At 33.5% G+C, this 23,333-nt stretch overlaps 1 protein-coding gene across 1 annotated transcript; it reads right to left on the bottom strand.

Annotated features, from left to right (window-relative positions):
• Nucleotides 1–5,013: 5,013 nt before the first annotated feature.
• On the bottom strand, nt 5,014–5,960 carry LOC138127896 (uncharacterized). The gene is made up of 3 exons (XM_069044041.1): nt 5,750–5,960; nt 5,454–5,620; nt 5,014–5,394 (listed from the first exon to the last, which is right to left on the bottom strand). Exons 1-3 carry the CDS (start codon nt 5,958–5,960, stop codon nt 5,014–5,016), a joined length of 759 nt encoding a protein of 252 aa, XP_068900142.1.
• Between the last annotated feature and the right edge of the window lie 17,373 nt (nt 5,961–23,333).

The raw sequence follows: 23,333 nt of genomic DNA, 5'->3' as shown, positions 1-23,333 counted from the left end.
TTCGAGATACAAATCATTGAAAATTTGGTCAAAATTGCTAGTACGCTGCTGAGTTAAAGGTGATTACCTGATTATCTTGGTAGTTTAGCAACTATAACAATCAAAGATAAAAGGTGCCCATCAGTCACAAACGTAACATTACTCCTTTCGATCATTTCCGTACAAACATTTACAAAGCAGTGTGCTTACACCTACAAGGGTATTGTACAGTTGATGTAACAATGGTTGCTAATGAAGTGAACAAATTCGGACAAATTTTCCCAATTCATAGGCGTTGAAAATACAAGGATATAGGGTAATTTCCATCCTTTTGATTTCACCTCCAGAAGTCGTTTACGCAGAATTAATTTGTGTCAAGGATACTCTACTTTTTTTTCCAAACTTATTTCAGAATCACCCTGTATATCTATGATAAAAATAAAAATCGCGGAAACTTATGTCAAAATTTAAAAAAATATATTTTGACATACCTATCAAGTCATAAATAATAAATTTACTATTATGAGACTTTGCAGCGTGCAAAGGTATTATAAACCATGGAGCTTTCCAGTCCAGATTTACTTCCAGTAAGTAAAAAAATATTGATAATTATATTTTAACTGAAAACTATACTCGAAATGTTTTGGATATGGATTGTCAAACTCAAGGTCGCTTAAAACTTATGATTGAACTGTACATTAGTGAGATCTGTCATAAATTCCAATAACCTTATTGGCGCGCCTAGTTACTTTTGCTGGTAGTGCCAACTGAACGACAAGTCCCCAATCAACATCCATAACGTTCCGATTGTACTATACAAATTAGTCAGTTCTACCAACCTTAAAAAAACTATTGGAATTTGGGTTCTATAGGTTTACTGTGTTGTCTATGTTTTAATGTAACTGAGCCTGCGCGCTGACGAGCGAGAGTTTATTTAAAATTCGAAAAGCTTTCTGCTGATTTCTCATTCAATTTATTTTGAAAATGAATTCGCGGAAGAAAGGTACGGGAAGTTAAGTGAACATAACCTTAACTATGATTTGGTGTCAAATTGTTATGCAGCTGGTCCATATGCGCACATTTTAGGGTGGTACAGAGTGGTTTTTTACTTAATTCTGACACTGACAATTATTTATTAAAAAGTTTTCACTATATATCAAGGCGGTCTCTATTAAATAGAGACCGCCTTGATTATATACTTGTTTATATTCGTTATTGAAAAAAATGTATGGCGTAGAGATAGTGATTAAACCTTAATATGTAATACTTACTGACTGTCCCGGCACCTCCACCAATAGGGCAATGCTGTTTCAAATAAAAGAATGTGATTAAGCTACGTTTGAAGTGGTTATCGATGTTGTTAAAATGTAAATCAACTCGGAACATTCAAATTTGCTTATCAAAATGCTTATTGGCTGGGGTTAAAGAGCTAAAAATATTTTAATTTTGACTCCCCCCATGTTTAATCAGTAATCACATACCTATTTCTCATACACTTGTACAGGGTGACTGACGAAAAACCTTTGACGCTGTATCTTACTTATTCTTCATCCGATTTGAATAAATGACACATCAAATGAAATAGTTCGAAAAACACTTCATTATTATTCTATTCGATATTTTTTTCGACATCTATTTTTTGACAGACGATAGCCAACTTTTTTTTCAAATTACACTCTATATTTTTTTTATTCGTTCTTATAAAGAATCTCCTTCTGAATATTCTTACATTAAAAGAAAAAACAAAAAATTTATTTTAATTGAAAAATATTTAAATCAAAAATCAAGTAATCAAATTTGTAAACAATACAAAATCTATTCTAATTGCTCAAAATTTCCTCAATGCTGTTGCAGACACTGTCGATACCTTCTAGAAATGCCCACCTTTGCATTCAGTAAAAAATTTCGGGGCTTTTCCTGACATACTCGCACTAGCTTTTTTCTTAACTTTTTTGGGTACCTGATGGGGTCAAATAAACATTGTCTCGAAAGTTTCGAATGAATGTAAAGAAATCCAACGGATTCAAATCTGGGGATCTAGCGGGCCATCGAATAGCTCCATGAGCACCCATTCGTCGTTCACCAAAATGATATAAATGATTTAAAAATACAAAATTCATGCATGCATTATGTGGTATGGTGCCGTCCTGATGAAACACGACTTTTCTCAACACTGCTAATGGTATTTCATCCAGAAAATTGCTTATTTCGTTTGATAATAAATAATATGATATTTTGTTTGATTGAGACTGCTAATTTTGTTTGATTGAGACTGCTATCAATAAAAAAGGGACTCACTAGTCCATTCTATCTCCAAAAATGCCACACCACACGTTAAAACTAAATCGTCTTTGGTAATTTTCTTCCACAGCAACATTATTATTATCAAACTGTTTTGACAAATGAATACTCAGAGCTTACTTAGTCATTTCGAGCATTTAGAACAAACTTCTCTCTTGTTTATTTTGGTCACTTGATTTTTAAATTTTGTACATTTACTCTTTAATTTCTGGACTTTTGTTTAATGAATGGGTATAGTTCTTTGGATTTTTATATTTAGAAGACAAATCTCTACAATACTGAATAAAAAAAAATGTACAGTTCTATTTGAAAAAATGAAGCTGATGTTAATCTGTCAAAAATTGGACGCAATATATTTTTTTTATTTAGTTGGTATTGACTTTTTTTCAAAATTATTTCATTTGATGTGTCATTTATTCAAATCGGATAAAAAATAAGCAAGATACAGCATCAAAGGTTTTTCGTCAGTCACCCTGTATATACATAATTGCTAATTAATTGATTTGGTTTATAATGTGATATTATTGTAATTGTTGAAACATCAAATGTCGTATTTGATGTAAGAGACGAAACACTTTTGTCATTATTTTATCCAAAACAGACATTTCTTAATTTTTACTCTTTTTGTTTTGCAATTTACTTAATAACCATACCGATTTCATCAAAAAATTAAAAGTGTACGTTGAAAATAAAAGAAATGTTGACTCAAATGGGTAATGGTACGATTTATTCCTATACTTTCTCTTTACCATAAAATACAAACGATTTTCATGCAAATTTAAAACATAAACTAAAAGCAATGCGCAAAATATGATTTGTTTTGTTTTTCTCTCTTTATATTCATACTCATTCCCATTAGCCGCTTCTTCGTACTAACATTTTTATAACTTATAATTAGTTATAGTATATCCTTATAAGAAGTAACTATTTTACCCCACGCGAAAAGCTTAAAACAAGACAAAATTTTATCTAAAACTTGATTGTGTTTTGAGTGATTACTTTTCCGTTCCGAAACTATTTAACAAAAGATAAATATAATTTTTCTGTGAGTGAATAATTTCAGATTGTTTCATATTCAACACTAAAATACACGAGAAAAATATTTACCTTGACGAAATACTTCTATGATTCTCTTATTTTCGGGTATACTCTTGTCAAAAACAAAGTTACTAAGTTACTGTGGTTGGTTTAATCAAAAACAACAATACATGTTAAGCACCCTTTTCATATTAACGTGAGAAATAGACTTTCATTAATTTACAACCGATTGGCGGTAAATTAATAAGAGTACTTAGAAAAGAAAATAGAAGTGAATTGAACACTTACTGGTTGACTGGCGCCATTCTATACACGGAAAAGTTAAAGTGTATCCAATTAGACATGGACTAAATGAACAAAATCAATACGGCTGAAATGGTCAATTATGTCTAGTGCCATTAGACGTAATTGTTTAAACACAGATGCGAAACTTTACATTAATGTCAGGAAAAAAATAATCTAATGAAGACAATTATAAGGGATGAAGTAATTACGTAATTTGAAATGAGAGTCGAATATTGAGATGAGGAAAATTAATTCGTCGGGTGCGAAACGTTTAGGTTTTGTACCCGTACTAGAAAAGGGATAACTAAACTCAGAATCGGTTATGATTGATTTATAAAATAGCGCTATTAGGTACATTATATCACAGAAGAATGATATTTATATAAATTGCAAATATATATTTTATTTGTGTGTTTTTTCAATCAATTCTGTATTCTGTGGAGAGCACCCCGCTTGTTTACAAGGAGGTTATGTTTTTGGGGGCTCTTCTCTATTGTCTCTTTCTGAAGTCAACAAGACTAAAAGCTACGCCGTAAATGACTGCAATACGCTCGAATTTTGGTAAATATAAAATTGATCGATGACATCAAAGACCAAATATTGTTTCCAGGACGAAGATTATTTTTATTACTAACTAACTCAAACATTCTGCAAAAGGGTCACACATGAGGAGCTCCAATCGTATTATTATTATTATTATTTGGACAAGTTGACTAACAGGATGTCCCAATTACAGGTCAACCAAGTAAAAGACAAAGCAAAAAAAAAAGAAACAAAACGATCAAACCACCAAACAGTCATTAAGAATCACTGGTTTACACGGTTTATATACCTTAGCTGAAAATTGTAATAATTTCTTGTAGATTTTGGGACACTGAGTTCAGAAAAAATATTCAAAAAATTCTATCACGTGAGGTTAAAGAACTATTTAATCATTAACAATAATAATACAAGAGTAATTCCAAAATCAACAAAATTAAAAATGACCTATTTTACTTTGTTTCTTATCATTTTCTGCATCAGTTTCCCTTATAACAGACCAACAGTAATCCCCAAACATACACCTACGGACAATTGATTGGCCCCAAAATGTTAAAAATCAATTAAATAATTGTTTAAGTTAATTTTGTCTAGTTCGAGTAAAAAAAATACCTTGAAAAGAATCAGGCTTTTTAATGTAAAGTAACTACATATTTACAACATGTGATAAACTATAATTCATATTGACAGCAAAAATTTTAAATTTTTTGGTCGTATTTTTACCGGACAATTGATTGGCCCCAAACAGACTTTCAGTACTTTGTGGCATAACCCCTGGCATTTAATACGGCTTGGCAACGCCTCGGCATTGATTTAACCAAATTTTCAATCTTAGCCCTGGGTAAGTTGCTCCATAATTCTTGGACGGCCTCAAAAAGTCCATTTTTTTGTTTTGTATTCTTTGCCTTTTAAAGCACGTTCAATTTCACCCCATAGGTTTTCAATGGGGTTCAAATCAGGCGATTGAGCTGGCCAAAGTAGAACTTGGATATCGCTACTATTTATCCAATTTTTCACACTTTTTGCAGTGTGTTTTGGATCGTTGTCTTGTTGAAACTGCCAATTTTCCGGAAGATTCTCTTGCGCATGTGGAAGCATCACTGTTTCTAAAATTTCTTTGTACTGAAACTGATCCATTTTATCAGTAATACGATGTAAAGGACCTAGTCCATGCCAGGAAAAACACCCCCACACCATAATATTACCACCTCCAAACTTGACTGTTGCTGTTGTGTACCGTTTGTTGTAACGCTGATTAATTGGACGCCGAACGTACCCTTTACCGTCATCAGAGTACAGGTTAAACTTACTCTCATCAGACCAAAGTATGTTTTTCCACTCTTCAAGTGTCCATGCAAGGTGTTCCCTTGCAAATTGGAGCCGCAGAAGACGATTCTTTTGCGAAATAAAGGGTTTTTTTGCTGGTCTTCTTCCGAGTAGGCCAGCTTCAGCGAGGCGGCGCTGGATAGTCCGACAACTAATGTCAAGGAGGTTTAGTTCTTGGCGGATTTGAGGAGCTGTAGCACGGCAGTTCTTTTTTGATGTCTTTACTATTTGATTATCAGTTCTGAAACATTTATTTTAATGACACCAAAACAAAAATTACCTTTTATCAGTTGCTCGCCCGTTTTAAGAATTCGCGGATTTCTTAAGCGCCGAATTATTTTTGACACGGTACTGCGATGCATTTTCACATGTTGCGCGATTTTTTCCATGGTCCACTTTTCTTCTTCACGCAAGCGAAGGATTAAAGATTCAATTTCTTTACCTACTCGTGGTGGTGCCATTATTGTTAGCTTCAAACAAGTGGTAACCATGGTTACCAACAACTAACATACTCACTTGATCAAAAAATATAAGTCGCTAAATTTAACTCAATTACTTCCTTGCTAAGACAACATGTATTGTATTGGGGCCAATCAATTGTCCGGTCAAAATAAGACCAACAAATGCAAAAAATGTATTGTCAATGCGAATTATAGTTTATGACGTGTTATAAATAGTTACTTTACTTTAAAAAGCCTGATACTTTTCAGGGTATTTTATTCTTTTTACTTCAACTGGATAAAGTCAACCCAAACAATTATTTGCATATTTTTAGCATTTTGGGGCCAATCAATTGTCCACTACTGTAATTTCATCCCAAAAGCCTTTGTGCCGATCTCTAAAAAATTTCACATCGTGATGAAACCGCTCGCCCTGCTCGTCACTCGTGCTACCTACAAGTAAGTTTTCAGGAAAGAAGTCCAAATGCGAATGAAGGAAATGTATTTTAAGAGACATATTTACACCCATCTGGTGATAATTTTGCAATAATTCAGGGACAATTTCCCGATATTAGTCATCTTTTTTATTTCTTAAAAATCCTTTGGCAAAATTTTTAAAGGTTATCCAAGCACTTTTTTCTTTCAAAGACTCTCAGGATGGGGTAGGATTTCTGAATGTAGAATCGACTTTGTGACAGACAGAACATCAGGACAAAGAATTTTATGTTTGTTTTTAAAATTTATACCTGAAGTCCGTATCATGCATAAATAACAGTTGTTTTCGTGATTCACGGGTTCTCGCCAAAATACTGGAACTCCAAATCCAAGAAATTTTTTTTTCTCCAGATACTCTTCATATTAGAGTTATCCTGTAGCTTTCACAAAAAACGTGTGAAACCCATTTGTTCTCTTGATTTGTTATTGCAAAACCAAATTAATGCAGATATCCAGATTTCAGTGCTTCTGTTATAGGTTTTCCTTTTTTTGCAAATATAAATTGTCCACAAACGCAACAAAAACGATCAGAAGGTAATTTACACGATCTACTATTAGACATTTTGTACAATTTAGGACACTTTCTGATACCAGATGTCTTAAAACAATGAACTTTAAATCGCAGGTATTCGTGGAGAGAAGCAGAAATATTATCTTTTTTAGCAAAAAACTGTGAGGCGATAAAAAGATTTTGACTATCATTTGTGTTTTATAGAAGGCAACTAAACATAAAAATAAGGTTTTGATAAAAGGTATATAAAAAAAATAATTATTTGTAAACTAGTGGAATCAACAGACCTATTCCAACCCATACCAAGCAACTAGCATCCTATTGCAGGTCTCTAATGAGAGAATTGAAATAGCACCTCTTAAGAGCATCGATGCCACAACAAAATATATCCACCATACCCTTACAATTCGTACAAGAACTAGAGTAAATGTTCGAAATGTCTACATTCAGCTTCCAAACATAAGGTTACTATAATGGAAATTTTTTACAATAAAAACCTTGTCATGTTGGTATGAGCCAAACAGTGATTTTCATGACAATACGATTAGTCACACTGTGTCAACATTTTTTTAATGTAACTGAGCCTGCGCCCTGACGAGCGAGAGTTTATTCCAAATTCGAAAAAGATTTTTCCTAATTTCTCATTAAATTTGTTTTGAAATTGAATTCATGGAAGAAAGGTACTGGAAGTGAAGTGAACCATTAAGGTTCATGATTTGGTGTACAGCTGATCCATATACGCACATTTTAGGGTGGTACAGTGTGGTTTTTTACTTAATTTTGACACTGATCATTGTTTATTAAAAAAATTTCACTATATTCGCTTAATGTTTTCAAATGACCTGACTTTCATTTTTCACGGTGAGAAGGATTTCCAAATTATACAGGGTGTTTTCATGTTTTGTTATCTAATCAGACTTGATGAGCTTATTATTGCATACTTACCAGTAGATTATCCAATGGTGTGGTGATTTAATAAAGGCTGGATTTACTGGGCAATAACTTACGGTGACTGGAGGCATAGCGTGATTATTATTAGGATCAAAGAGGTAATTACAGAGTCTCTTAAAAAGACTATCAATGTGCTGATATCTGTATTCATGTTTGTTATCATTCAAACTAATTCAAACATACGAAAAAATGAAGTACATAAACAGAGCTTTTTTTATTTGTCATAAATTAAGAGCAATAAAATATTTCACAGCTTACATCATTCAATGTATTCCTAATGCTAAATAACGTTTTCTAATATTATGTAAACATACGAGTTGGAATTTTAACTTCTTCACTTGCAATGGGTTTAGGGTAGGTTAGAAAGATTATAATAATGAAGATTTACCACTATGAGCACTTCATTCCAGAAACAATATGCATATTCGGCCTCGCTTTTTAATAAGTAGCAGGTAGACCATCCTGCAACAAAATACGACCTCCCTATTGGTTAGTGGAGTAAAGTACCGTGTGAGCAACAATTACTGTTTGAGTTGGCAATAAATTCTGGTGTCTTTTGGTGATTTTTATGTCATGTTCCAAGGCGAAAACCATTTTATTAATAAAATATTACAAAAACCAATACGTATAAATTTTAAATGTATGCCAGCTGTCAATAACGTCATTAAACAAATCAAAATAGGTACAATTCACAGTCTTGAAAATTTCATGTAAATTTTTGTGTTGCTAACTGAAACAGTTATTGTTGCTCACCCGGTACTAAAGGGATGTGGTAGGGGTGTTACTTATTAGCGCAAAGAATACCCCCTACCGATGATTGACTTATACTCTGTAGCTACTGATATTTGACCTAGATGCAGGTTCTTCATCCACTGCCTGAATTACAGCTACATATTTCATTTTCAGGATTAGTGGCTGTCTTTTGACGGGATCTTTTGTGTGAAGGATAGTTTCGTATACAATTTTTCGTGTTCGTTTCCTGGGATATATAACCGGAAAATGGTATCGGGCCTTCAAATAAATATATATTTAGAGTAGGAGTAGGCGACATTCTAATTCTGTTAACAGTGTAAAGTAATTTTTGTAGGTAACCAATTATTCTCCGGAGTTACACAGGTTACATAGTAAGCTTTTTCCCAATTTCATATTGTCATATTCTGTGGAGGGGGAATAGGGAGAATGCACTACAAAAATTACAAATATTTTCTAACCTAATTTTATTTTGTTAAAAGTGTCAGACCTTACTTGTGTCATTTTCTGCGCTGGAAAAATGTTGCAAACAATTGAATTTCCATAGGTTGCTCTAAATATAAATTTATTTGAAGGCCCGTTATACAGGGTTATTCACGAGAGGGGTATTTCTGAATTTCTTTTTACGGCAACCCATTATACAACATTGCAACAATACGAGTATCTTGATTTAAAATTTTGAAAATAATTATAATGAATCCACGATGGCTCTTAGTTCTGTCTCTTTGACGTTAAAGCAAAAAATCTTTGTCAATAACGACGAAAAGACTGACATGCTCCTCATTTATGGAGAGTGCGGAAAGAATTCGTCTGTCGCCGCTGCGGATATTTAGAAGCCGATGGTAGACACTTCGAACACCTTTTACACTAAATTAATTTGTTCATTTATTTGTCGAATTTTGATTAAATACAGGTTATCTGTCAATCTGACATTTCTCACAAATCTATCCAACTTACTTTGATTTCCAATTTAAAAGAAATAACACATTTGATTTAGTAGTTACTGCCATTGGTATTGTTGGTTGCGGCAAAATAAAAATTCAGTACCTCTCTCCTGAATAACCCTGTATGTATAACTAAATATACAGTGAGCGGCAAAAGTATGGAATAAATTCATTAAAAATTAAACAAAATTATTTTCAAAAAAATCTTTGGATAGGTCAATTTTAGTTTATAAAAATAAATATTTTAATACAAAATAAAATTCCAAGCAGTCATTTGTTTTCGAGTTATGACGTCATCGATAGTTTTTTTAAATAGAAACCCAATAGTTTTTTTCTTGATTCTGATAGCCCTTTTAATCGTCTAAACGTCAGTATAAAAATTTTTAGTAATGACCGGCAACATACTAAAAAATGTTGCAGGAACATGTTGCCAATTGTTGCCTTGGTGTAAGACCGCTGTTATGTGACTAAACCTGTATATCGGGTGTGTCAAAAAGGACGGGCAGCCGTTTTAGTAGCATCGCATAGCATAACATAGACCCCGATTTTCAAAAACTGTTCTGCACCTTTCAGTTAAAGAAAAAACTCTGAGAAAGTGAAAATGTAAATGGCAGCAACGCAATAGGTAACTAAAAATACCGTATGTATTATAGTTGTTATGATTACATCTTTTTTTCTCTTCTCTCAGTCCTTAGTCAAAATGCCTAATAACATTGACACTGGGATGCCTTCCGTTTATCCGTTATGAAAACGCATGGTGTACTCGTATGTCTGTGCAGCTAAATGCCGCGTCATTTTCTGCCGCACCAACAGCTAAATACATACATCAATTTGAAAACTGTCATAATTTCATGGACATTTATTTTATAAAGGTGATTTGTTTTTCTTTGCTATGATATGTTAGCAATGTTGCCGCGTCTGAAAACTACTGCCCCACACCAAATTTCATCATATATATAAGACTGACGAAGGACGAAGAAACGGATTTTCAACGTATTCGTGAAAGGAATTTTTGGATATCTGTTTAGGACACATATAATTATGTTTCCGCATCAATAACAGGATCATTGAGTTTTACAGGCAATTTAGTTGTAACTTCCAAAAGCTCTTGCGCGTTAACGAAAGGCCAAACGCAAAAAAAATTTCTTCATGTTCCACGATTACTCTAAATTGTGTACCTTCTTTGGAGTCCGACCTTTTTGACACACCCGATATAGGTACTATCAAAATCGAGTGTTTCCTCCTCGGGTTAAATCCAAATTTTCCTCAATCTTCCTCTTTCTCTTACTTCGGAAATAAATTTGTAGTGATTACAGAAACCGTGGCATGATTTTTGCTAAGTGCATTAGCGTTGAGCCGTTATAAACCTCTAACCTTCAATTTCCATTTTTTTTTGTGACATATTTTTCTACTTAAATACATTAGAGTCACTTAATTTTTTGAAATCATTTTCAACGTCTTTACTTTGAACGTAATTCCTTCTACGCTCGTTCTCAATAAATTAAGTGTCGCAAAAAGGTTTTTCCTTTAAAAGTACATAAATAGTCGTGTCAAAGAAAAGTCAGCTTTTTGTACGCATTGTACATTAGCGTCGTTGTAATGTGTAGCTAAAGTCAACACTAAGCAATTAAAATAAATTTACAACATCTTTTAGCTTGTTCTGTTTATTTTTAAAATATTAATTTTCGTTTATTCATTCAGTTCAATATAAAAACAACACGCTTGTTTATAAGCAAGTGCTCAATACTCAACAAACAATTCTTCGACGGTATACCTTTTGAAACATTCAGCAAATTGAATTTGATCAATATTAGCCACTTTACGGAATAACAGTTTATCATCTGCAAGAGAACTCGCAAAGGTAAATATTTCAGCCCGACGTTCGAACATAAAATATGGAATTTAAAAAAAAGTCCTTGGGAAAACGGAAGAATTTGCATTGTAAACAAAAGTATGTACATTTCTTTCGTGCATTTTGTAGTTGTGCATTCATTATACCTACTGGGTGTCCGGGTGGCGGATTATCAAAGAGGACATTCTTTTTATATCTAGTTAAATTTTAAGTTTCAGTTATCTGAACACAACAATTGTCAATCAACAATATTGTGTTATAGAGACACGTGATTTGAATACTGCAAACTTGATTTACCGAAACACTGCTCCAATTTGTGCTGGTTTCATTTATATTAGTGCCCTTCGACCTGCATGATTGAAACTGGATCGTAATATTATGTTAAATTCTTTAACAACTCGATAATATTGATATCAATTTATTGAGCAAACTAAAAATCTACTTTTGTGAAGTTTTTTGTTGCTTGGATAAATTTCACATTGGGGAGGACAAGAGGTTTGTTTTAGACGTAGCTTGTGTGAGAGATATCTTTCCAATCATTTCTCTTGTGTATTCAAGGTACGCAAGATAAACACTTTCACATTATTTTGTCACTTTCCAAATAGCTTTACTAATAAATTCACTGTCAGCCAGCTTCATGGAAAAGTTTCAACGGTAGAACTAAATTACCATAAATTAATAATCTCAATGAACGATAAAACAGGTTCGTGATGCCAATATCAGCAACTCTAAACTTTTCTATTAAGTGACTTTAATTAAATTTAACGCACCTGCCATTTAAAGCTCAAATGTGTAGTATGTTATAAATCAAACGCGCAACATGAATGTTTGTAGATGACGTTCTGTATTGATTTTTAAAGTTTGCAAAAAATTCTAAAAAGAGATATTTTACCGGTTCAAATTTGCAATAAATCATTTTTAATTTATCACACGTGTAGGTCAGAGCAGTTTAAAAAATCACTTCTGTGGTAACAAGAACGAAATAAACCTTACAAACAAAACATTTTGTTTACGCTAGATGACTAAATTTGAATAACGTAGCATAAATAGAAAAACTGATAGCAGCTTCTTATCTAAGGAATATATTTGTTACACACACGTGAAATGTAGTATAGATTTACAACTGCAGATCTAGGATAGACAATAGTAATTAACGTTATAAGTCCGGGAACTCATAGTTTACAGTATGAGTGAGATGTTTAAGGACGAGGCGACGAAGGAGTCGAGTCTTGAAACTCGAAACGAATACTGTAAAAAGAGTTCACGGACGAATGTCGTTGTGTATTTTATTTCATCCTGCCTCAAATTTCGTTTGAAAGAAACATTGAAATTAATTTCAAAATAATTTAACAAATGCTCCAAATCTAGTCACATTTTTGGAACATGATTAGCAACTGCTGTTTGGCAATTGTTTATTTTGTTGATTTTGTTGAAATAATTTGGTGCGTCAAAATGACTTCTAAAGCAAATCCTCCAGAAATTGTAAGAAAATCTGCAGAAGCCTTTGCTGAATTAATACCTAGCAAGAGTAGCAAGTCTGGTGAAAGGTATCAAAAACAATTCAGCCATTTTTGTAAATGGAAATCAGAAAATAATGTGAAGAAAATTACCTACGGAAGAGGTTATGCTGGCTAGCCTATTTTTTAGATTTGGTTTAAATGGTTGTATTATTTTATTTGTGAACTAACGTTTTTAGTCTGAGAAAGTAAGTGCATCATCTTCTTTGTGGCCGAAATAGTTAAATTGTTAATTGGTATTTAGATCTAGTTTTAAATAAAACATTCCTTAAACCTGAATAATTGTTATTGCGATTTGTGCGATTGTTACTTTTGTGTTTCCAATAGCAACACTTAACCGGCGTCCGGCCGTTTTTTGCGCTTTCCCGAATTCAAACTGATGACGTAAAGTATTGAAATTTGACACAGGATGAAATAAAAAAAAATACATCTTTTTATTAATAAATATGGACGTGTACCTACATACTAAACAGCGTTCACGTTGTTTTGGCATAACGGGAGGCTATGACTTATTTTTGTGACGTTGGACACACTGTTTGATTTTCGTCAAAATAAACATAACATGCTGTTGAATTTCCCGCGATGGCGCGATGTTGGTATTCTTCTATTGCAAACTAGTAAAACTGACAACAATGCACTAGACATTGACGCTATTTATAACCTCAAATTTAGTTAGTTTAGTAAAATATTTTCTCTCTGAGAATATTTTAAATTATTTAGTTAAAAGAACTTATTTTTTAGTAGACCTAGGGCCAGTTTACTGAAGCGAAATTAAGTTAATTGTAATCAAATGCGAGATTAACTGAACACGTGATCAGATTGAACCAATCCAAGTATCAAACTCATGGGTTAATCGAGCATTAAAATTTAATTCGAATTAAATATTTAATTCTCTTTCTATAAACTGGCCCCTAAACTCAAAATAAGAAAAATATTAACAGATTTCTTTTTTAATTCGACATGTGTCAAATTTTGTACGGTCGATGGACAAATAAAACTGGGACACTTAAAATTTAATCTATGTAAATTAGACTATTGTCAATATATTTGTCAGTGTCTATATAATATGTCATGCTCAAGTTAACCTATTTGTGATAAAGCCGTAATTAAAATTATGATGTCATTTTTGTCCCAATTTTATTTGTCCATCGACTGTACATACATTTTGAATATTTTTCTTAAGCGAGGAAATATCTTAAATAAATAAAAGATTTTTTTTTAATGAAACATCTCTACCGGCAGAAGACATTATGAAATATTATAACATCTTCGTGTTTAGCTAGAACAGATTAGGATTTTGTATATTTTGCATACTTGATACTTGTACCTTATCTAAAAAATTGAAAATAAAATAAATTTTGTTAGCTATATGCCAGTACATAAGTACATGCGTAACCAGTTATACTGGGTGCCCCAAAATTCACGGAACAACGTAGTAGTACGTTGTTAAGTAGTCATTAAGAGATCAGGTAAAAATGTTTATAAAAATCAATCTTCTTTTTTGTAAAAGATATGGGCCTATTCGTCACTCTAAATGTGGCAAGATTTAGAAACATTCCATGCATCCCAATAGTCTGCAAATATTTCATTTTTATTGTATCCATGGAAATGAAAAGGAAAAATCAATGCCATTTACGCTTTTAAGGTAAAACGAACATAAAACTACTATGTACTTGGAAATGCTGGAAATAATGAAGAAAATAATTGCAAACCTGATCACAATCGTTTAGAATTATTAGGCCACTGGTTAGTAAAAGACAAATAGTCAAAATCTTTTTTAATATTTAAAATAAATGAGATGAAAGCTGCACCTTTTGGGCCTCCATATCTTCAAATGTAAGAGGTATAGAATTTTTAAATTATTTTTCTACTTATTCTCTAACATGAGTTGACATGTCTCATTGAGTTGTTCCGTGAATTTTTGGGCACCCAGTATAAACAAATTGTTAATTGCCATACAATTCTGTACAAAACATCTAATTTTTATGAGAAGCACGGTGTACAATAATTATTCATGAGACAATTAATTAAATTTTCACTGAAAAACATGGCAACTTTTTCTCATGACAAATGGAGAATAATATCAGTTAAATAAATATTACATAACTGACTGTAATATAATCAACCGTACTGCAGATGAATTTAGAAAAGTGTCTTTGGGTGTGTTCCAATTATTGTAAGTAACTTTACATATTTTTTCAGAATGTCTCCTATTTTATGCTTTTGCAATTCTGCATCTAATAATACAGATAATGAAGCCGAAACCTGTTGGTGAATTTTCTCGAACACCTAATGTTCATTACCAAATAATGTTGTCTTAAACATTCTATGAAACTTTCTGTCGTACATGTAATTCTAAAACTTTGTTTAAATGTGTAACGATTTGACGGGAGAATGCTTTGACGGAATAATGGATTCAAAAGCATTACGCAACTAATTGCTCTCTAATAAGATCAGAAACACCGAAAATGGCACATAAGCTCTCTGAATTATCATTTCACTTTAACGAAACGGTAACTGATACCACAGAATAAAATAGTTTATCACTGCTATAATAATTCTCTTTTGGTTTGTTTTTATCTTTAATAAATTGGTAGATATTCCGTGAAAAATAAAATATAACGATGCGATAAGCCTATCTAAAAACCACTGGATTGCATCTACAAGTACAGATAAAGCAATTTATTGATTTGGACAATGCTTCGCACATCTGGTAGCTCTTTCGTGTAGCGGCTTTTATTGCAAGCGTTTTGAAAATAAATATGGCATAACACATTTGGGGAGGGGGTTCAATAATTGTCTGGAAGAAAACTGTTCATCAACGAATGATTTATTGATATTAACATATGTGAAATTGGTGTTGTTTTTTTTTGTCAATAGGAATTTTGATTGTTGATTGTTTAGTGAAACTGGGATTCTTTTAATGGGTAACACATCTATAGAAGGGACTTGTCGCTGTTAGGAACTTTTTATATTCAACTTTCACGGTTAAGACAATTGAAAACTGTGGCAACAATAAAAATATCATATATTTTTTTTAAAAGACAATTTAAATTTTAAAAAATGAAAAAATCAAAATAAAACTTGTAATGTCAAACCAGAAGCATTTTTATTAGCCTTGATCAGGATTTTTTTATGAATGAATAAAACTGGAGCTTCACTTCCTTTATGAGGCAAAAGTTTAACGTCAAAAATTTTATTTAACCACCCCGCAGGAAAAAGTTTTTTCGTGTTCGTTTCTTGGGATATACTCGTATAACCGGGAAAGTGGTATATAACTAAATATATAAACTTTCCCGGTTATATACCTAACTTAACATCTGTCAAAGATAATCTCAAAATTTACAATAAATTAATGTTTTTTAAGAGTTTGCCCAAACGAACACGAAAAATGTCATTCAATATTCATGCGCTGACGGCTCGTGCTTCAAATTTCGGCCTCATACCTGAAAAGTGATCTGACAGCGCTACTCATATGAAAATAACTATTGAGACCCGCTAGAATGTTTTTTGGTGACTCTTTACCGCATAAATAGAATGTAACAAAGAAGTATAATAATAAATTAATTTCCAAATTATACTTTGCTATCGAGGAAAAAAGGAGACACAGAGATGTTGGTGCTCCATCAGCAGAATGTTTCGATTCACAAGAGCTACATTTCTCAGATTTTTGTCACACTTATTTTCCCTTCGATTAATCAGTGATAATGTAGAGAATGAGTGACAAACGAATTTTTGTCTCAATGTCTCAGTATCGTTACAACAAATGTATTGATGCCTTAGGGCTTAGGGAGACCATGTTGAGAAATAAAATTGTTTGGATGTTCGAAACCTTTCACTTCTACTTCAGGAACAGTGAAAGATTGATTCAGAAAAGACTTTTTCATAATCTATATGTTGTGTTAGTGATCCGATCTTATTTGACAAAGCAGATTACTTCTTCAACAGAGTTTGATAGGAATATTTTATTTGTTTTCGAAACTTTGCATCGAGGTCCAATATTTTAAAATTTCTTGCACACACAAGCACATCGAAGCTTCGACACCAATACATTTAATTCATAAGTCGTATAATAGTGTACAGTACGGATAACTCTTAAAGGGACATTTACGAAGTAACATTATGGTATGAGTATATGACCAACAGGTAAAATCTGAGTTCTGCTGTAAACTTACATAAGTCTAATAATAAACGTCATTTACAAATTATTATCTCTGCCACGTTTTCTTTTGTTTTTTAAACATTATTTGACAATTATTCGTCCAGTTCAGCCACACGGACATTTCCAAAACTGACTCGATTACAACTTTTTTTCGAGCATACATCAGTAAACATAATACTCGATTGTAGCAGAATTTTATATTTGGATGTATATTTTGTGTTTTTATAAATCACAGAAGCTCTCTCACTTGTTGTAATATTCCAAATTCGTATTGTCGAGTGTTGTCTTTTGTTCTGCAGGCTATTTTACATAAAAAGTTTTTATCTCCAGCGTTTGATATTCCTGCTAAATATGTGCAAAAAACCGATATCCAAGGTTGCGAACAATCTGAAACGGCAGGATTTCTCTGCTTATTACATACAGGGTGATTCATATAGTTTCATAAATATTTTAACCAGCGGCAGATTCCTGTCTCAAAAGGCTCTTGACAATAAAATTTTGAGGCATACGTCAAAAATTGGCAAAAATTACCATATCGATTTTTTTCAGTATTAGTAAATGCCATTCTTCGCTAAATTATTCCACTTTGTCAATGTCCAATTGTCAAAGTGACGTTTCAAAATGTTTGATTTAGATTTTTCTTACTGAGAATGGTACTGAGATGGTGAATGGAAGTATTCTGTAGAGCACTGCGTTTATGATTTTCAAAATGCATTCCTGAATTTTCCTGTGGATTACCAAAAAGTGATCCAACAAATTTATGAATGTGTGGCGAAATTTCGTAATGTTGGAACTGTTGGTCGACAAGCCGGTAGCGGAACGCCCAAAAAAAGAACTCCTGAGATTGTGGCAGATGTTGCAGCAAGAAAGGAACAGTCTCCTAAAAACCTCTCCGCAGGTTAGCCCAAGAGATATATGGAACTTGTCACAAAATAGTAAAACACAATTTAAATCTTCATTCCTATAAAATTACCGTCGTTCAAGAGCTGCTCCCACGAGATTTTCCTACGCGAATCAGTGGTCTTGAATCATCTAAATAACAACAAAATCTTCATGATGACGAACTTCTACATGGGTATGTACAGTGAATTTTTTTTATCGATATGGTGTAAACTTTATTTCGTGTTAATTTCAAACATTTTAATCCCTATATTATTAAAGGATTTCCCAATTCGGAAGATAAAAATCCAGGAAAACAATTTTATTTAATGAAACCTAAATTGTAAATTTTAAACTAAAGAGGTGGACTAATATTTTGCTGTTTTAAATGCTCAAACTGTCTGCTAAAAGCCGCAAACAGTAACTTAATCGGTCTCTAAAATGACCCAATAATAAAATTATTAATATTATAATAAATAAAAATGGTAGAAAATTACGTAAGCTACAAGTGTGCGAAAAATCATTTTGAAATTAACAGTAGAAAAACACGAAATAAAGTTTACATCATGTAAATCCCTATTATATGGTTCATCGATAAAAAAATTCACTCATGCCCCAACAAAAAACAATCAAACAATGTTGTTTGTTAGATGTGTTCAACGCTTAACTTTCCGTTGAAAATAAACGAATGAAATCAATAAAAAATCGCGATCAAGATATTTGGATGGCCGCAGAACAAGTGAGGTCATCGTTATTCCCTGCAAAATCGGGCTTGTGTTAGTGTTAAAATTGTGAAGCATCATCTTCAATCTCGTCTACATCTGCTAGTGGCATACGGACTTCGATTAATTCAAGGTGTGTCCCATAACATTAAACATTAATTGTACCAATTATAAAAAAGTTGAAAAATAAAGTTTAGATCTACGTTGCTATAGTTATTTAGTCATTCATAACGGCCTCTCCCGCTCATAAAGCACGATTTATAGTTCCGTATACATATAGCATATCATAAACATAACATAACTTTTAAAATTCAATTTATAGTTCATGACAAAACGTGATATGAATGTTGACTTTTTAAGTGCCAAACAATTATCAAATATGTTTTGTGAAGACGAGGTTTTAGAAGCTACTGCTTGTGCTGTGGTTTTACACGAGATACCTAGGTCGTAATAAAGAAAAAGGAAGAAACCACGAAAAAAACGAGTTACAAAAACACGGATAAATCAGCTACTCCAAATCATTTCCTTCTTCACACCGTCCTCAAAGTCTTTGGAAGACTTATCGTACAGTGCTTTAAACCTTTCAACACACTGTACGATTAGAATTTCCTTTACATTTTCCACCTTTTCAATAATGTTTTTAAATTGAATTTATTGACAGCATACTGTTACGATTTAAATCGCCGCGCGCTTGTAAATCTTCGCGATTTCTCTAGAATGTTCTAGAAGCCATCGCGACAAAAACGTACACGGGCTTCCGCCGAAAAATCTGCGCATAGAGGGGGCGGAAGCTATAAATCGTGGGAACGAGGGGAAAACGAGGAAGTTCACGGCTGTTCGCAGTGTTGTTAGTGCCTGGGGGAGTCAAGGGGACAGTGATCCAGTGGGGGTCGTTGGAGAGGATTCGTCCAAGTACCACCGCCCCAAATGGCCAAGCGGATCAAGGACTTCACTACGGAAGGTCTCCGGACCGAACGCCTTGCGGATCAAGATCTCATCAGGTCCTGCCCGTCCAGGTCGTCCCCGGACTCACCGGAAGGTCCCGGGTCTACCCTACAGCTAAGTCCGGCCGGAGTAGTGGTGATCCTTCATTTCTCTAGGCCGTGACTTCCACAATTATTCATTTGGGTGTACAACCTGTTAACCAACATACCAAATTATTTGACGGATAGATTAACTTTCCACGTTTGCTATCACCTCTCATTTTTTATTGCATTTCATTTCATTTATATTCAATGACCGACTCATTGAAAACATTTTATTACTCATTTCGTCATTGTCTCATTGGCAGTTGTATATAATCCATTTTTGAATTAAATTTTAATTTTTCGTTAAGGGCGGACACTTTTTATACACGGCTTCACCGTATCAGCTGGGAGTGACCTCGTCAGCATCGAGCTATCGGCAAGCACCACAATTTCTTGCGACGTTTCTTCATCGGGCTGATAAAGTTCAACGACTCCAGTTGTCGATCGGCAGTAAATAAAGGAAGAGCTCGATATCCTACCCTCACCGGAGGGCGGTGTAATCGTTCTAGTTTCCGAAAAAGGGTTCGGCCTTCCACCCCCTTATAATTTCGTGACTTGCTGTCAACGGTGTCGGAAGATTGGCTCGTTGGGTTCACGTCAAACAGGGAAGCTAATAGTATAATTACTAATTAGTTATATTTTGTCTGTGATAAAGTAGGAGAAAATTAGATAGCATTGTGTAAGGTTTCTTTTTCAGATCGTGGAGTTTTCTTTTTGCAGATTGTATCATTTCGTTAAGTTGTGTTAGATAAGAATTGTACATTTCTAGGTTTCATTTCATTTTATCGTAATCTTGTCTTGTAACAACAATTTCACGTGACCGTCTGTAAATAAAAACCTTTCTCCACGAATTTGTTGTGTATCATTTACCGTACCCCGGGCAGTTCTCACCATTTTTCAGCCTCAGTCGACGATACTCGTGGTTCACAATGTAAACCGAGTCAAAGCCCACGACCTGCTGGATTTGTAACCGGTAACAGGGTTGCCCAGTTTCGGGGGGGGTAATTTATAACGTAACAATACCTACACGTAACCGTTTCTATGGAAAAATATTAAAATTCCGTAACTTTCATGGTACCTAACATAATAATTGATTGGCCAATTCATATGTAAACGGATACTGACTTATGTTATGTTAACTAACGGATCTATAAATCAATACATTTGATTCAATAGGATTCAATTTTGATATGTTATGTCATACATACATGTTACGGAACTATAAATCGGTCCTAACGGCCGGCCTTAACGGACTCCGGCCGTTACGAGGTTGTTTACATGGTGACAAAAAATCCGGAAAGCCACCTTTAACAACTAGATATTACAAAAAATTAATATAGCCCGTTTTGCAAAGCGTTACTATGACTATGACTAGTATAAACAACGCTGTGAACAAAATCCGAAATAATTATCCGCCTGTCAACCCGTTTTAATTTGGATAGATTTTGTAAATACGTTTTGCAATAAAGATTCTTGATTAAACCTTCTTTATATACTTCAGCTTTCAATATCTCACATTCAGACACGAATTTATTATAATTTGAGGTAGGAATTTCAAAAGATTTAGCTAGTTTACTTGACAGCCGCTCATCAGCGGAGATAATAACTTCACTGGCGCTCCTCAGCGGAGATAATAACTTCACGGACGCTGGTCAGCTCGTTAGATGCCATGATAATGAAGTGACACTTTAGCATTATCAGTGAAGCAGTACAAAAACTTTTCAATCATGGTGTTCGTGTTTATAGACCAGTTGGTGAACGATTTTCTGAACAATATGTTCATAAAATTAAGCGCAGTGGACGTTTTTCTGTGAATGCTTGGGGTGGGTGAGTTCCCGTGGAACGGGAATATGTGTTATAGTGGAAGAACGATTGACAGCTTTAGTTTATAGAGATATTCTGGAGCAAGCACTGTTACCTTCAGTTCTACCTGTTTTTGGAAATAATTTTCTATTCCAACAGGATAATTGTTCCATTCATACAGCGCATCTAATAAGAGAGCTAATGAAGCTAATGAAGTAACCACATTAGACTGGCCAGCGACAAGTCCAGACCTCGACCCCATCGAAAATATTTGGTGTATCATGGCCTCAAAACCGTCAAGAATTAATTCAAAGTATCTCGGATACATGGGGGCAAATATCTGTGGACTGTGTACAACGCACAGGTCTGTCAATGCCGTGGAGACTCCAAATGGTCATAGATGCCAACGGTGATACAATAAAATATTAACTTTATTGTATTTGAATTTTTCCATTTTTTAAATTTCTTATTTTATACGACACTGACTTTTTTTGCCGGCCACTGTACACTGCTGTGCAGAAAAATCTCATACAGCTATTTTTCGCTATGTTAAGTCGGTCTAGATTGGTTTTGACATTTTATTTGTCAATGTCAAACAACTGTTTCATTTTGTGTACGCGATTTTTCTGCACAGCAGTGTAAAATGATGCATCTTGATCTTTCACATTTAATTTTGGTGAGATTATATTTTGTAATACATACAGGGCAAGTCACATAAGGCTTATTTCTGAATGTATTTTGTACGCAACCAAACATACTAATGACGTTGATCACTTGTTCCGTTTATAATGTGATTTAATTTAGTAATCAACGTAGGTATGTAATTTGGCTAAAAATGTCAAAATGACAGTTGATGAATTAAATTTTTGATTTCATTAATGAGAAGAGGATAACGTATATCTGATTCCTACACTCAGTTGAATACAAAACCTCTTAATCTGACGAAAGTTGTAGCGATTTTAGGTTAGATGTGCTTTTTATGTTGCAAGCATTAAATGCACACCAAGACATTATTGGCTACGTCATTTGCAAAAATGTAATCTTCTTGGATAACCTGCTGGCTTCAATTCCTGCACTGCTGTGACACGGTAGGGATAAAGTGTAAATTCTTGTGTAACATTGTGTGGGTTGTTCCAACAGAGAGATTAATTTGCTGACTCAATTGTTGGATAGATGTTTTTGGAGCATTAAATTTAATTAAAGTTCAATTCCACAGAAAACGAAACTCAACTAAAAAAAAAGAGGTTACACTCACAAAACACAACTGGCATCTGTCAAAGAAGGCATCATCCCTTTTTCGCTCTCTTCTTTCATCAAAAAGTCGTAGCCAACTTGATGAACTTTTCATTTGAAGACGTTATGTTTATTAATCTCATAATTATAACTTTCATTTTTAAATCTGGTCTGTCTTTTCTAAATTGATTGACAGTTTCTGTTGTAACAAAATGGTTTTTGGTATTTTAATTTTATTCATAGATTTTAAAGTAAGCTGAATATGTTCCAATTTTTTGACAGAAAAAAGCATTCAATCAGATCCAGCGTGAAAAAAAGAAATCATGGCCACCCCTTATGAATGGAATTACGTCATTTTTACAACTTTAAAAATAATTATTTATTCAGAGCAACATTTGTTTTTTAATTTAAAACTAATGTTCTTAATAGGTATAGTAATTTATCGAATAGGTAGATACTTTCCATGATTTAAATTTTGGTAAGTACACTAGTTGGCTGTACGAACTGTTTGATTTACCAAAAGCAAAAACACCGAATAGAAGCAGGAGGTAATTTGTACCGATTATTCTGTATATTG

The sequence above is a fragment of the Tenebrio molitor genome, chromosome 1 (genome assembly GCF_963966145.1).
Source record: "Tenebrio molitor chromosome 1, icTenMoli1.1, whole genome shotgun sequence".
In the NCBI taxonomy this organism is placed as follows: domain Eukaryota; kingdom Metazoa; phylum Arthropoda; class Insecta; order Coleoptera; family Tenebrionidae; genus Tenebrio; species Tenebrio molitor.
Note: the sequence above shows the minus strand (reverse complement) of the source record. Positions and strands in the feature narration are given on the sequence as shown.

What these genes read in the sequence shown, in the direction of transcription:
- LOC138127896 (XM_069044041.1), bottom strand. Translation starts at nt 5,960, where the DNA reads ATGGTTACCACTTGTTTGAAGCTAACAATAATGGCACCACCACGAGTA. An exon ending in GGGCGAGCAACTGATAAAAG is followed by an intron (nt 5,621 to 5,749) that starts GTAATTTTTGTT and finishes CCTTGACATTAG; the next exon opens with TTGTCGGACTATCCAGCGCC. An exon ending in CATACTTTGGTCTGATGAGA is followed by an intron (nt 5,395 to 5,453) that starts GTAAGTTTAACC and finishes CCAATTAATCAG; the next exon opens with CGTTACAACAAACGGTACAC.